Raw genomic sequence first — 12,365 nt, forward strand, 5'->3', positions numbered from 1 at the left:
AATTGGGTTCATTCCATGTTTGCTTTCGTTTTTTGGTGCACCATATTTTGTGATATATGATTAGATATTAATTGTATGATTAAATATTTCGTTTATTGGTGCATCATATTTGTATCAAATGCCCGTAATTTGTATTATGATATCGGTATGAATTTGTGAATAATGTATAATAATATATGATTAGATATTAATTGTATAATTGAATTGATTGTATGATTCAATTGATTGTACGACTGAATTGACTGTATGATTGAATTGATTTAATATGTAAAATTATACAGTTGTAATTTTGTAATATCTAGGAATGGATAGGAATTGGATTAATTTACCATGCATTAGTGCTGAGGGGAGAAGTGATGATGAAGTGAAATTTATGTATTTGAACTTTATGTGATGTTAAAATACATTTGAACATCTGTTTGATGTATTGAAATTGAATTTGAACATGTATTTCATATGCAGGTCTGTTTTTGTGGTACTGGATATCACAAAAGCAGACCTGCTATTTTAAAAAACTGCAGGCGAATATGTCGTGGTTGTTACCAAAACCGCGGTAGAAAGTATGAGAATATGTTGCGGTTCTGACCAAACCCGTGGTAGAAAGTTTGTCATTTTTTTATTTTTTTTTAAAATGACTTTTGGCCGCGGTTGTTGTGAGAACCGCGGTCTATTTCTGGTCTTTTACCGCGGTTCGAACCGCGGCCTATAGTGGAACAATTTTTTATTTTTTAAAAAATGGGGTTTTGGCTGCGGTTCCTTGTGCAACCGCGGTCTATTCCTAGAATTTTTGACCGCGATTACAACCGCAACTTATAGTCACAGACTTTTTACCACGCCTGTATATGTTGTGGTTCATAAACTATGACGTATAAGGAAAAACAACCGTAAAAACGCTTTTAAGCAAGAAAGATTCATGTTCCTCATTCATTTAATCAATTTTATCTAACTTTAATGCTATATATATATATATATATATATATAATAGTAGCTAAACTTCATTCTATTATATATGGATGTAAGGTCATATATCTTGGTAGCCACATGTTTGGATTAATTAATTAATGTCTTGAATTGAGTAATAGACAACAAGCGGATTCAATCCCTTCCCAGAAACCAGGGTCTATCTAACGCTGATTGGTTTTATGAGATTTGTAAACCTGTTGCTTTTTTACGTTGTCTCCTTCTCAAGCCAGAATCTACACGTGTAACTTAATCCTTCCTCTGCAATGCAACTGCATGGCATCGTGGCACGTGTGTATCCCCGACACGTGGTGCTCAAAACTGAAACAGGAAACTGAGCAATTAAAAATCATTTATTTACTTTTAGAAAAATGGCATCTTCTTTCAGTCACCGACTTTTGCATCCTATATATCAGTACCCTTCACTTCGATATTTCATCATTCAAAATCTTGTGCTTGTATTCTTCTGATACATACTGAGATACACTACCATAACTGAGAGAATCACTGTAACTACTACTAGAGATGAGTTCACCTAAGAGAGCTTGGACTGTGTTTGTTGGTGTTGGCGTTGTGGAGGCTTTGAAGGACCAGGGTCTCTGCAGATGGAATTCAGGTTTCAAGTCAGCTCAGCAAAGTGTGAAAAGCCATGTTGGATCGTTTTCACAGGCAAAGAAGCTTTCTTCTTCCTCTTCTGCAGTGGTTTCTAGCAAAATGCATGAAGAGAATGCGACACTGTCAGAAGAATCCTTGAGGAAAGTCATGTACTTGAGTTGCTGGGGTCCCAGCTGAAGGAAAGAGAAAGACAATATGGAGAAAACTTTTCTGTTCTTTGAATGTGGACCATGAAGAAATTGTGCCACATCGAGAAGGAAATGCCTCTTGCCATGTTTGGTCTGCATTCATTTATATCATTACTACTGCTATCTGTTCATTGTAACAGTAATCATGAAGAATATCAATTCAGTGAATTTCTGCTTCCCTTTTACTAATATTGCTTATTTACATAGCATTGTTTAGAAAGAGAAACAACCCAATTAATATTTTGAAGCTCTTTTAATTGAAGAGAAATACAAAAACTCAATTAGTACTTATACTTGTATTGTAACCCTTCTAATAAAATATCGACCTATGTTATGTTCATGCACAAGTCATGTATGATTCTGCAACAATATATATACTTTATTAAATCTGATATAACATGCAATATTCTTTCTCAAAGTAGCTAAATATTATAGCTATTGTGGAGTGCATGTGCAAGAATTATATTATCTCGTCTATAGCTTAATATTTACTTTTATTAACTTAATCACATTTTTGCATAATTTATTATATATGTTACGATAAACTGTTGCACGACCAAAATTTCTCAAGTCAATAATATGATTCTGCAAAGATCGATTTGATGTGTTAGAACATTGGCAGTGCTGTATTTAAGATCTCATTGTTATTTTCATGGTTCTACTGGAAGTAATGCAGACATCAAAGCTTTTTCTTGAAAAAATTTAAACAGTACAATTAATTGATTTAACTTTTCAGTCTTTTATGTGAGTTTATTAAACAAAAGTATATTTAAATTATTCAACAAAAACTTACATTGAACCTCAATTATTAGATGCCAAAAGTGTGTTGATTTGCCAAGCAGGCATCATAGTGACAGCAAAAACTTGTACTTGAATATTTTATTGTTTAAGTGAGTGCAACACTTGTATGAAAGGGACAGGTGGTCCTAAAACTACGGATTCATTGAACTTGATTCCAAATCTTTATGCACAGCGAAACCACTGGCTACCCAAAAACCAGTTGCTAGCTAACCAATACTTTATGCCTATGGTTTTTCTAAATCTTTGGCTGTTTCCTCAGTTTAGCAGTTTGTCAGACATCACATTCAAGTGCTTCTTCTCAATATAAAACCACCTTCATTTCAATTGCTCTCTCAATCTAAAATCCTGCAATATATTTCTTCCATTCGTTCAAATCACACTACAGTATCAAGTCCCAATTGGGTTACTTTTTGATCCTTTAAAAATCAAAGCAAGAGTTTCTTTGAAGAAGCCTTATACAAGATGTGTTCAGCAGGCAGAACTTGGGCTGTGGCAGCCAGTGTTGGAGTTGTGGAGGCCTTGAAGGACCAGGGTCTCTGCAGGTGGAATAATGCCTTAAGATCAGCTCAACATCAAGTAAAAAACAACGTGAGATCCTTGTCTCAGGCAAAGAATCTTTCTTCCTCTTCTTCTACTATGGTTTCTGGTAGATTGAAGGAAGAAGGGAGAAAGCAGTCAGAGGAATCATTGAGGACAGTCATGTACTTAAGTTGTTGGGGTCCCAACTAGAGTCACAAGGCAATTACAAAACTTTGTGTCTAATTTGATTGAACCTTTGTCCCCAAGGGAAGGTGGGGCATAGATTTCATGGTCATGTCCGAGAATTGCTATTCTATTGCGACAGATTTGGATGTAAATTTTGATGAATGAAAATTATCTGAATGTGTTAATCCATTTCAAATTTATCTGCTTTAACGTTTTCATTGTTTATAATGCTTGGTACCTCTCAGAGGGTGAAACATAAGTTTACACCTTCATTTCACTGTTGAAACTTGCTAGATTTCAGCAGACAAAAAATAAAAAATAAAAATTGGAAGGAAACACCAATTATTGTTTATAAACTTGATTAAACAAGAACTAAAACAGGACTCTTTCTTTTGGGGTTAGAAAATTGAGGCTTTTGAAAAATGCAACTAAATTTGGATGTGCCTTTTCCCCCTAACATAATAATAATAATAAATAAATAAACTACTATTATGCTTTGAAACAATTTTGATAAGGATCTCAAAAAGAGATTGCTATGATTCATATCTCCTTGGAAATTACTATTCTCTGGGTAGTGACAGTGCCACACCTGCCCTGGCAGAAACAATCCATGGTCTGGTTTGATTATCATTATGTTAATCTTGAATTGGTATTAGGCCAAAAGAAAAAGAGAAGATGATGGTTTTTTATTTGAAGTAATATGAAAATTAATTAGTAAACTATTATGAGACCTTTTAGCAACTTTTATTTATTTATAGAAAGTAGCTTTTGGGCGAGGTTGTTGGATTATTCCAAACATATTACTAATTAAAATAATTACGAATTCATGATAATAGGATATATTATTGTATAATTAGAATAAGAGGGGGATCCAGTTAGGCAAGAGGGGCCATAACAGAGGCAAGAATTAGTGATTTTTGTGGGGTCATTCTTAATAAAATCACTTGCTAGTAATGTTCTACAACCATATTATGTAATGGTGGCTAATAAAGAAGCGTGAAGTAGCTTTATTTTGTGTTCGTTTCAAGCACAGGGATAAATAACAACAATAATAATAAATTAAAGGGAAGAGAATAAAGCGAAATACCAATCCATGGCTAGATTTATTTCCACCCTGATGTTAGATATGAAGCCAACTTTATTTGGATTGCTGAGTTTGTCTTTGTTCTTATCCCAAATTGCTTTTTGCTTGAAAGAGCAAAAATCACAGCTCATCTTGTGACTGTATTTCGTTTTGGATTAAAGACTATTTTCTTTTGTGATATTATAATAAGGTTCCAAAAAGATTTTGATGTTTTTAAGTTATTTGTCATAAAAATCATTTAAAAATAACTTTGCAACTAGAAGCAATTACTATTGGATAGATAAAAGGTGTGATGCCCCTGTTACACATATGTCAAATGTTGATAAGAAGGAGCAAATGATTGCAGAGAAGGGAGAATCACAACAACTGTAAAGCCTGGGAATCCATGGCATAAGCGAAACGGACCTCAAACACACAAATCAAATGCACAGAATTAGCTGCAATGAGTCCGAATCCAATTTTTCATTCCATTCCATCACAGTAAAATTGACGCCACCCTCCCTGCTACCAAATTGTCTCACTCATAAAGGTACTTACCAGTACAAGGTAATTACCACCGTTTTCGACAAAACAAGAAAAAAGGTTGTAAATCAAACACGACACAACACAACACAACAGAGCCAAGGGTCACATTCAATACCTTGGCTTTTTCTCGGACAGACTTGCTACGTTCGAGCGTTTTTACCAACAGACACAACTCTCATAGTATTTCTGCCATACCTGCCAAATCTACCTTCCTGCTCCTCTCTCTCTGAGCCCAAAGCTTGAAACTTTGCAGGCTTTTCTCTGACCCAGTTGCCGGAAGTGGCGGTGACCGGTGAAATGGAGGTGGAGAGCGAAAAATCAGGGTCTGTTGGGAAGGTTTGGAGTTTTTGTAGAAAGCCATTTTGGCAAACAACTCACACTCCATCTTCTTCTTCATCTTCCACATCTTACAACACGCACAATGTTCACCAGAATAATCTTCAATCTGTTGATAGATCCGGTCAGCATTCTTCAACCACGGTCTCATCAGTGGCAAAGTCTTTCCTCCCTACAAAGAGGAGGCTCCGTCTTGATCCTACAAATAAGCTTTACTTTCCATGTAGGTGTCTCTTGAAACTTGTTTATACCTTCCGACACATCTTTTCAATATTTTATATGTTAAGTATTAAATGAAAAAGGAAATATATTTAATATCTTGGACACATTAAAAACTATTTAATACTTACAATATAAAGGAAGCAGAGGATTTATATGAAGATATTATAAGAAGATTTAGAATTATTCTTTTGTGTGTGTGTTTCAATTGCTTGGTCTAGATATTTCATTTTCATATTGCAGCCTTGTGAATGGGTAGCTCTAATCATAGTTATCATGGCTAAAGTTCACATTTGTCCGTTCCTTTTTTTTTACCTTGCTTTATTGTTTTGCTACATTTTAAGGTGGCCTGTCTTTTAATAGATGAAATCAAGTATATGATGATGAGAAAACAGATTCATTGATTTGTTTGTAGTGGATGTTAGGTTTGTCCTTGCCTGATTCAATGTGACTTTGTTTTTTATTTGAAGATGAACCTGGTAAGCAAGTTAGGAGTGCAATCGCAATCGAAAACACTTGCAAGTCTCATGTAGCTTTCAAGGTGTGGTTTCTATTCCTGTTTTCTTCTTTGCCATCATTTTCTTGTATTCAGAAATTGTGTGAGACAACATTGTCATCATGTTACTCCATCTAATAAATTGGCTATAACTCTGTCATTCATGGTATTCATCGGATGATGTAGAAAACTGTAAGTTTTAGTCTCTACACATGCATGAAAGTTAAGTTTTGGTAAATTACTATGGGAAATGTAATTTGTTGATCATGACCCTCTTCATATAGGGTTTCATCATGGCATATATCTATAGAATGATATCAACACTTATATTTTTATATACTGCCTTTTTCTTATGTTTATCCACTATTTAGGTTACTCCTAATGCTGATACATTTTTTTTTTAGTTTCAAACAACAGCACCCAAGAGTTGTTATATGCGTCCTCCAGGTGGTGTTCTTGCCCCTGGTGAAAGTATAATTGCCACCGGTAATTTGTGCTTTTAAACTCGTGCTAAGTAACATGGCCAAATGCTTAGAAATTGGTGATTCCTCTTATAACTGTCTCACATCTTTGGCAGTATTCAAGTTTGTGGAGCCACCAGAGAGCAATGAGAAACCAATTGAACAAAAAAGCAAGGTTAAGTTTAAAATCATGAGCCTAAAAGTGCAAGGTGAAATCGATTATGTACCTGAACTGGTAATTTATTATTGCTCCTTTTGATGATATCTGGCATCAACATCATCGTAGTTTTTATTTGTATCTTAGCTTGTTCATGTAAGATAGATTTTAAACCTCCTTCCTGTTCGTGGAACAGTTAACATTTTCTTGATGGTGTATATGTCTTAAATCAGTTGTTTTTTTGTTGTGTGGAAAAACTGAAGATATTAGTTTAACCAATGATGTTGTTCAAGGAATTTGTATTCTGTGTGTACTGTTGAATTTTTTAAGATAATTTTTGCTTATAAATAGTTCAAAGAGATTCCATTTTGTACGAATGGGAGTTTAGCATGTGTTAGTTATTGGAAATAAAGGTGGTTCTGGAACCATTGTGCTGTATGTATCCATGTGAGCACTGTTGAATTCCTTAAAATAACTTGTGCTTATAAATAGTTCTAAGAGATTCTATTTTGTACCAACGGGAATTTGGCATGTGTTATTGGAAAGGAGGTTCTGGAACCTTTGTGCATATTCATAACCTAATTTTACTTTCTTTCTGTGTACGTGAGATTTGATGTATCTTATTTATTTATTTTCTCAACATCTGCTTGTGACATGTATCATGCTTGAATATACACATTCCTGAACGTTTCCTGATTTTCTTCACGAGTAATGTCAGAACTGAATTTTATATGAACTGCCTTTTCCAGTATATCACTCTTAATCCATTTTATTTAAGATGAGTACATAAGGTTTTGAAAGTAAAAATATTATGGAACACTTTTTGTTGCTAGCATTACAACTTTGATTATATTGTACACAACCTACTTACACTGTAATTCTCAAATTAAAGATAAATAACAACGAAGAATGCATTTCAAAATGCCTTAAGCTGATTGCAAGTATTCACAAAATCATTTTTCACAATTCATCTTTTGCATGTGTGACTTGCAAGTCTTGGACTTATCCTTGCATTGATAAATAAGCTAAATCTATTGTGTTACTTTGAACATTTTCATCGAAGTGCTTTGGTTTCTTGAATAAATAGGCATGCATTCAGTATACAAAACAAATTGGAATTTAAAATGTAAATGTGACATAATTTTTCCTGCAGTTTGAAGAGCAAAGAGATCAAGTGGCAATAGAGCAAATTCTACGGGTTGTTTTTGTGGACCTTGAACGGCCTAGTCCTGTAAGACTACATATCTCACACATGACATGACACAAGACCACTACCATTTTATTATTTGCAGTTACAATTGAAAGCTGCTGTTTCTGTAAGGTACTGGATAAGCTCAAACGGATGTTGGCTGAGGCTGATGCTGCACTTGAAGTGCGAAAGAAACCACCGGAGGAGAAAGGTCCTCAAGTAGCCGGAGAAGGCCTTGTTATAGATGAATGGGTTAGACACTCTTCTTGCCACATTCTTTGTTTGAGTACATAATATATACAGGGCGGCTCAAGAGTTTGGAAGGCTTAAAACAAACTTAAGAATGAGACCTAAGCAAACTCAAGGGTTTTTGAAACCTAAAGCAATTAGTACTAAAAGAACTTTTTTGAGGCTTTTTTTTTTTTCTTGGAGGCCTAAAGCACTAGTACTGAAAGAAAAATGTTTAGACCTTTTCTTTTTAAGGTCTAAAGCGATGGTTTTACCTGCCTGATCCATGAGCAGGTCTTGAACATATATAGTCACTTACAATGACTATTGCAAAAGTCATATCTGCCATGACTTCTGATCAGTTGAGAATGTAAAATTGTTTGTACCAATAATGCATAAATAACTCTTAGAATATTCTCATTCCATTTTCTAATATTCTGCATCTTTTCTCCTTATGTAGAAAGAAAGAAGAGAAAGATACTTGGCCCAACAGCAGGTCCAAGGTGTTCATTCAGTGTAAAGTGTTTCTCTCCTCCTTTTCTTGGGTCAAGCCCTTAATGTTCTTTGATTGTATACTCTGAAATTGAATTCCAGACTCTCTGATCTGATATGTCATACGTGGTTGAAGCGCCTAGAAAATTGCTACAAAGCAATAATGAAATCCTTTCTTTTTCATTGTCAACAATGTCTATGTTGTCATGTGCGAGTGAATACTTAATTTTACTTTTACATCATCTATAATTTTAGCTCGTTTGTTTAAGAAGTAAATGGATTATTCTTGTCTTCAACATATTTTTTTTTTTCCTTTGAATGATGGATCAATGCAATTGATTATATTAAAATAGTATCGGTCTTGATAAGCCATTAGTTGTTTATAGTTTATTTATCAGGTGAGAGAAAACAAAGTTGGTAGAATTCATGGCGGCTATAATTATAGTAAGGCTTCTTTAAGTATTATTTTCATCAGTTGGAGATCAAACGAAATCAGAGATCTTATACTTCTTTTTTGTTAAAAAATGAGGTTAGTGATTTGAAACAGTCAGGAAAATTAATCAATAGATGATTAGTTAATAGTCACGATCTATGGATATCTTTTTTAAGGGCTTGTCACTATATTAGTTGGGGACAGTGGAATACGCATTTGAAACGATCTCCTATTTCGTCTTTGATTTGGTTACACTTTTTTGGTACATGATCTGATTATACTAACATTACAACATTCCAAAAATAGAAATGCTTTGCCTTTTACCAGAATGTTTGCTTTTACCTTTGAATCCAAAGGGATCCACTCCAGCAGCTTCTGCATATTGTAGATGTTATACATGATGATAGAGTTATTTCGTTCAAAGCTATTAATTTATTACTGTTATTATATTTTTTAATCAATTCACCACTTGGAGATTAAGTCAAGTCAGATATTCTAAAGACTTTTTTTTTTTTAATTTTTGTGAATAGAGGTTAGTGTCTTGAATGAGTCAGGAAAGTTGGTAAGAACAGATAATTAACTATCAGTCACTGTCATTTTATATATGTTTTTAGGGCATGTCTTTGTAATACAGTATACAGATGCTGATTTAACAAACAAAACAAAGTGGGTAGGTCCACTTTGAAAATTAAATGAGCATATCTCCTTTTTTTAAAGTGCAATATATAAGTACCAATTATTGGAGCTTATCATGATGTTAATCCTGGGGTTGCCATCACTGATGATAGAGCAGCTGCTATGCCTTTTGGAGCAGAGAATATTAGATATGTTATAAAAGATAAAAAATTATTGATTTGTTGTTAGACAATGATAAAGAAAAAAAAAAAGGTTCCAGTAAATAATGGTTCTAATGAATAATGTGGTAATAATTTCGTTGAAATTTTGATGGTAAAGATAACATTATGATAGTATAAACTGTGACCAAGAAAATGCTGCAGGTTTTGGGTTAATGGAATAAAGGACACGGAATTGATTCCTTCGCATAAATGGCGAATGTCGAAATTCATTGTACAAGAAATAGGCCAAGTTCATCCATCCTCTACAAAACAAAACAACGTGCTTTCCATCCATTCTAGTGGCTTCATACACTGATTTTTTACCAAAAAACATGTAAAAGTAACGTCTTCTCTGCATATATGATTGCATAAGCTGTTACTGATTAGAGTGACCACCAACTTGTCTTTTTTTCACATGTTCATCCGAGTACAAACGAAACTAGCTACTTTTACAAGACCATGTTGTATGGTAAAAAACTTCAGTGAAACATCTTTCACTGTCTCAATTGAGGGAGAAGTAATTCCATGCATTCAAATCCACACAATGAAAGTTAGGACTCTACTTTTGCTAATTCAAAATTTTTGGATCCTGATCATTGAGTTAGGTCAAATATTTAGAGAAATAGTTTTATTATGAGACAATTTTATCACTTCAAGTAAAAATAAATAAAATTATTAACAATATGGTTATACTAGTTATACATATGCGACTCACATCAAACGAAACCATACATCAGCACATGTTAAAGAGAAAATTATAGAGACCAATCAAAGAAATACATGAAGAAAGAGTGAATTAAAATAATAACCTTTTTTAAAAAAAATAAATGAATAGTTTATAAAAAGTAATGAATAACAATAGTGACTCAAACTATGATCGAAGGTGGTGTAAAGTGTAAAGTGTAAAAGTGTAAAGAGTAAAAGCTGTTTTTTTTATCTTAAAGAACGAATAGAAAAATGACAAGTGTTATGCGGTGGCGGTGAGAGCGAAAGAGAGAGAATGGAGCCCTGCGGAGGCACGTGATCGCTGCCCTCGGCCCATAACTAATGGATCATCGTACTGCAGGCCCATCCTCCAAGAATGCCACAAACACCAACGTGTCATTGCCACAGTTCCCACACATACACGTATACAATCAAATGAATAAGAAAAGTGCGAAAAAGAATGGGCCATCTGTGAAAGGACAAAACTACCCCTTCACAAAACAACAATCTTCCTAAACCAGAGTTTATGAAACAGACGAACTGAGGATGGGACCCATACTTGGTGAAGAATTGAAGAGAGAGAAAATAAAGATAAAATAAGACAGGGACATTAATGTGGGAGGAGGAAAAGATGAGTCATAAGTGACAATTATGTCTCATTCGGATAAGTCCACCACCTGTTTCCTCGAACCACCACTCTTATCCCTCACCAACAATACTAATACTGTCTCTCACCATTATATTAAATTAAACACATCACTTAAATTTAATTAAACTTTGTTATCGCTTGTTGATTTGAGTAGATTTAAAGAGAATAAATAAAAGGATTTAAAGCTAATTTTTGTTATTGATTATTTGAATAAATTAAAAGAAGTAAAATAGTAAGTGATACTAAATTTGAAAATAAAATTTGTAAAAATTAATATAAAATTTAATTTATTTGATCGATTAAAAAAATTTATTTCTAAATTCATTCTCACTTAAATCCACTCTCACTTATTTTTAAATCTATTCAAATAAAAAAAAATATTTATCATCAATTCTCTACCTGTCTTGAACTAAATTATACTGTTAAGATACCAAACAAAATTAATAATTTTAATTGGAATTTGTATAGTATCTCACGCAATCTAAATACGTGTATAAAGTACTGGTATTAAAGAAGACTTAAAAGTGATACACCAAATCTCTAATACGTATTAATCTATATGTTTAGGTGGAGAGTGGGGCCCATCTGTATCCCTAGTGCTTCACGTTTCTTCTATAAATCCCCTCTTCCTCTTCCCATTCATTTCACTACTAACGTTTCGCTCACCTCTTTGTGTTGTTATGTGAATTAAGAACAGAAGGAAAAGAAAAACAAAGACAAATATGAGTTACTTGAACCGTGTTTGGATGGCGGCCACCGTGGCTGTGGCGCAGGGTCACACCGATCCTGGCTACAAGTGCAAGACGGCGCTCAATTCCATCCACCACAACCGCAGCCGCCTCTTCTCAGGCGGGGCTCTGTCGGATCTTCGCCCCTTGTCCGGCGTCGTGGGAACCGATGGCGCCGGCGCTGTGGCGGGGAGCTCTGACGTGGAGAAAAGGGTGACTCAAGCGGACGAGTCTCTGAGGAAAGTGATGTACTTGAGTTGCTGGGGTCAGGGCTAAACCATGCGTGGCGTTGACAACGGTAAAGATTAGAGCGGTGGCTGGAAATGGTTTCCCGGGCCTTGTTTTCGGATCGGGTTTGGTTCTGAGTTGACCTGACCGAGTCAGAGGAGATGACTCGGTTGGAGAGAAGAACTTGGAATGATGTGATCCTGTAAATGATGTAGCTATGTATGTTTGTACAGAAGATAACGTGTTTTTCCCTCTCTCAAAGAGTGGATGGTGATGATGAGATCTGAACTTTAATAAGAATACCTAAAATTATTCAAACCGTACTTCCTT

The 12,365-nt window shown here is 34.5% G+C and overlaps 4 protein-coding genes across 4 annotated transcripts; all 4 read left to right on the forward strand.

Annotated features, from left to right (window-relative positions):
- The first annotated feature begins 1,391 nt into the window (after positions 1-1,391).
- Positions 1,392-1,948, forward strand: LOC106771512. Its single transcript, XM_014657505.2, has one exon. The coding sequence runs from the start codon at positions 1,486-1,488 to the stop codon at positions 1,750-1,752; it is 267 nt and encodes an 88-aa protein (XP_014512991.1). The 5' UTR covers positions 1,392-1,485; the 3' UTR covers positions 1,753-1,948.
- A 274-nt stretch (positions 1,949-2,222) lies between these two features.
- On the forward strand, positions 2,223-3,469 carry LOC106771343. The gene has a single exon (XM_014657310.2). It carries the CDS (start codon positions 3,027-3,029, stop codon positions 3,291-3,293), a length of 267 nt encoding a protein of 88 aa, XP_014512796.1. The 5' UTR covers positions 2,223-3,026; the 3' UTR covers positions 3,294-3,469.
- Positions 3,470-4,606: 1,137 nt separating this feature from the next.
- LOC106769643 (vesicle-associated protein 4-2) lies at positions 4,607-8,724 on the forward strand. Its single transcript, XM_014655349.2, has 7 exons — positions 4,607-5,437; positions 5,904-5,974; positions 6,334-6,415; positions 6,507-6,625; positions 7,701-7,778; positions 7,869-7,988; positions 8,425-8,724. Exons 1-7 carry the CDS (start codon positions 5,176-5,178, stop codon positions 8,482-8,484), a joined length of 792 nt encoding a protein of 263 aa, XP_014510835.1. The 5' UTR covers positions 4,607-5,175; the 3' UTR covers positions 8,485-8,724.
- Positions 8,725-11,714: 2,990 nt separating this feature from the next.
- LOC106771222 lies at positions 11,715-12,353 on the forward strand. The gene has a single exon (XM_014657160.2). It carries the CDS (start codon positions 11,802-11,804, stop codon positions 12,081-12,083), a length of 282 nt encoding a protein of 93 aa, XP_014512646.1. The 5' UTR covers positions 11,715-11,801; the 3' UTR covers positions 12,084-12,353.
- The last annotated feature ends 12 nt before the right edge of the window (positions 12,354-12,365 follow it).

Source organism: Vigna radiata, chromosome 8 (genome assembly GCF_000741045.1).
Source record: "Vigna radiata var. radiata cultivar VC1973A chromosome 8, Vradiata_ver6, whole genome shotgun sequence".
NCBI lineage: Eukaryota > Viridiplantae > Streptophyta > Magnoliopsida > Fabales > Fabaceae > Vigna > Vigna radiata.

Excerpts from the sequence above, each read along its gene's own strand:
- LOC106771512 (XM_014657505.2), top strand. The coding sequence starts at position 1,486 with ATGAGTTCACCTAAGAGAGCTTGGACTGTGTTTGTTGGTGTTGGCGTT.
- LOC106771343 (XM_014657310.2), top strand. The coding sequence starts at position 3,027 with ATGTGTTCAGCAGGCAGAACTTGGGCTGTGGCAGCCAGTGTTGGAGTT.
- LOC106769643 (XM_014655349.2), top strand. The coding sequence starts at position 5,176 with ATGGAGGTGGAGAGCGAAAAATCAGGGTCTGTTGGGAAGGTTTGGAGT. Across the intron at positions 5,438-5,903 it reads AAATAAGCTTTACTTTCCAT|ATGAACCTGGTAAGCAAGTT; the intron begins GTAGGTGTCTCT and ends TTTTATTTGAAG. Across the intron at positions 6,416-6,506 it reads TGAAAGTATAATTGCCACCG|TATTCAAGTTTGTGGAGCCA; the intron begins GTAATTTGTGCT and ends CATCTTTGGCAG.
- LOC106771222 (XM_014657160.2), top strand. The coding sequence starts at position 11,802 with ATGAGTTACTTGAACCGTGTTTGGATGGCGGCCACCGTGGCTGTGGCG.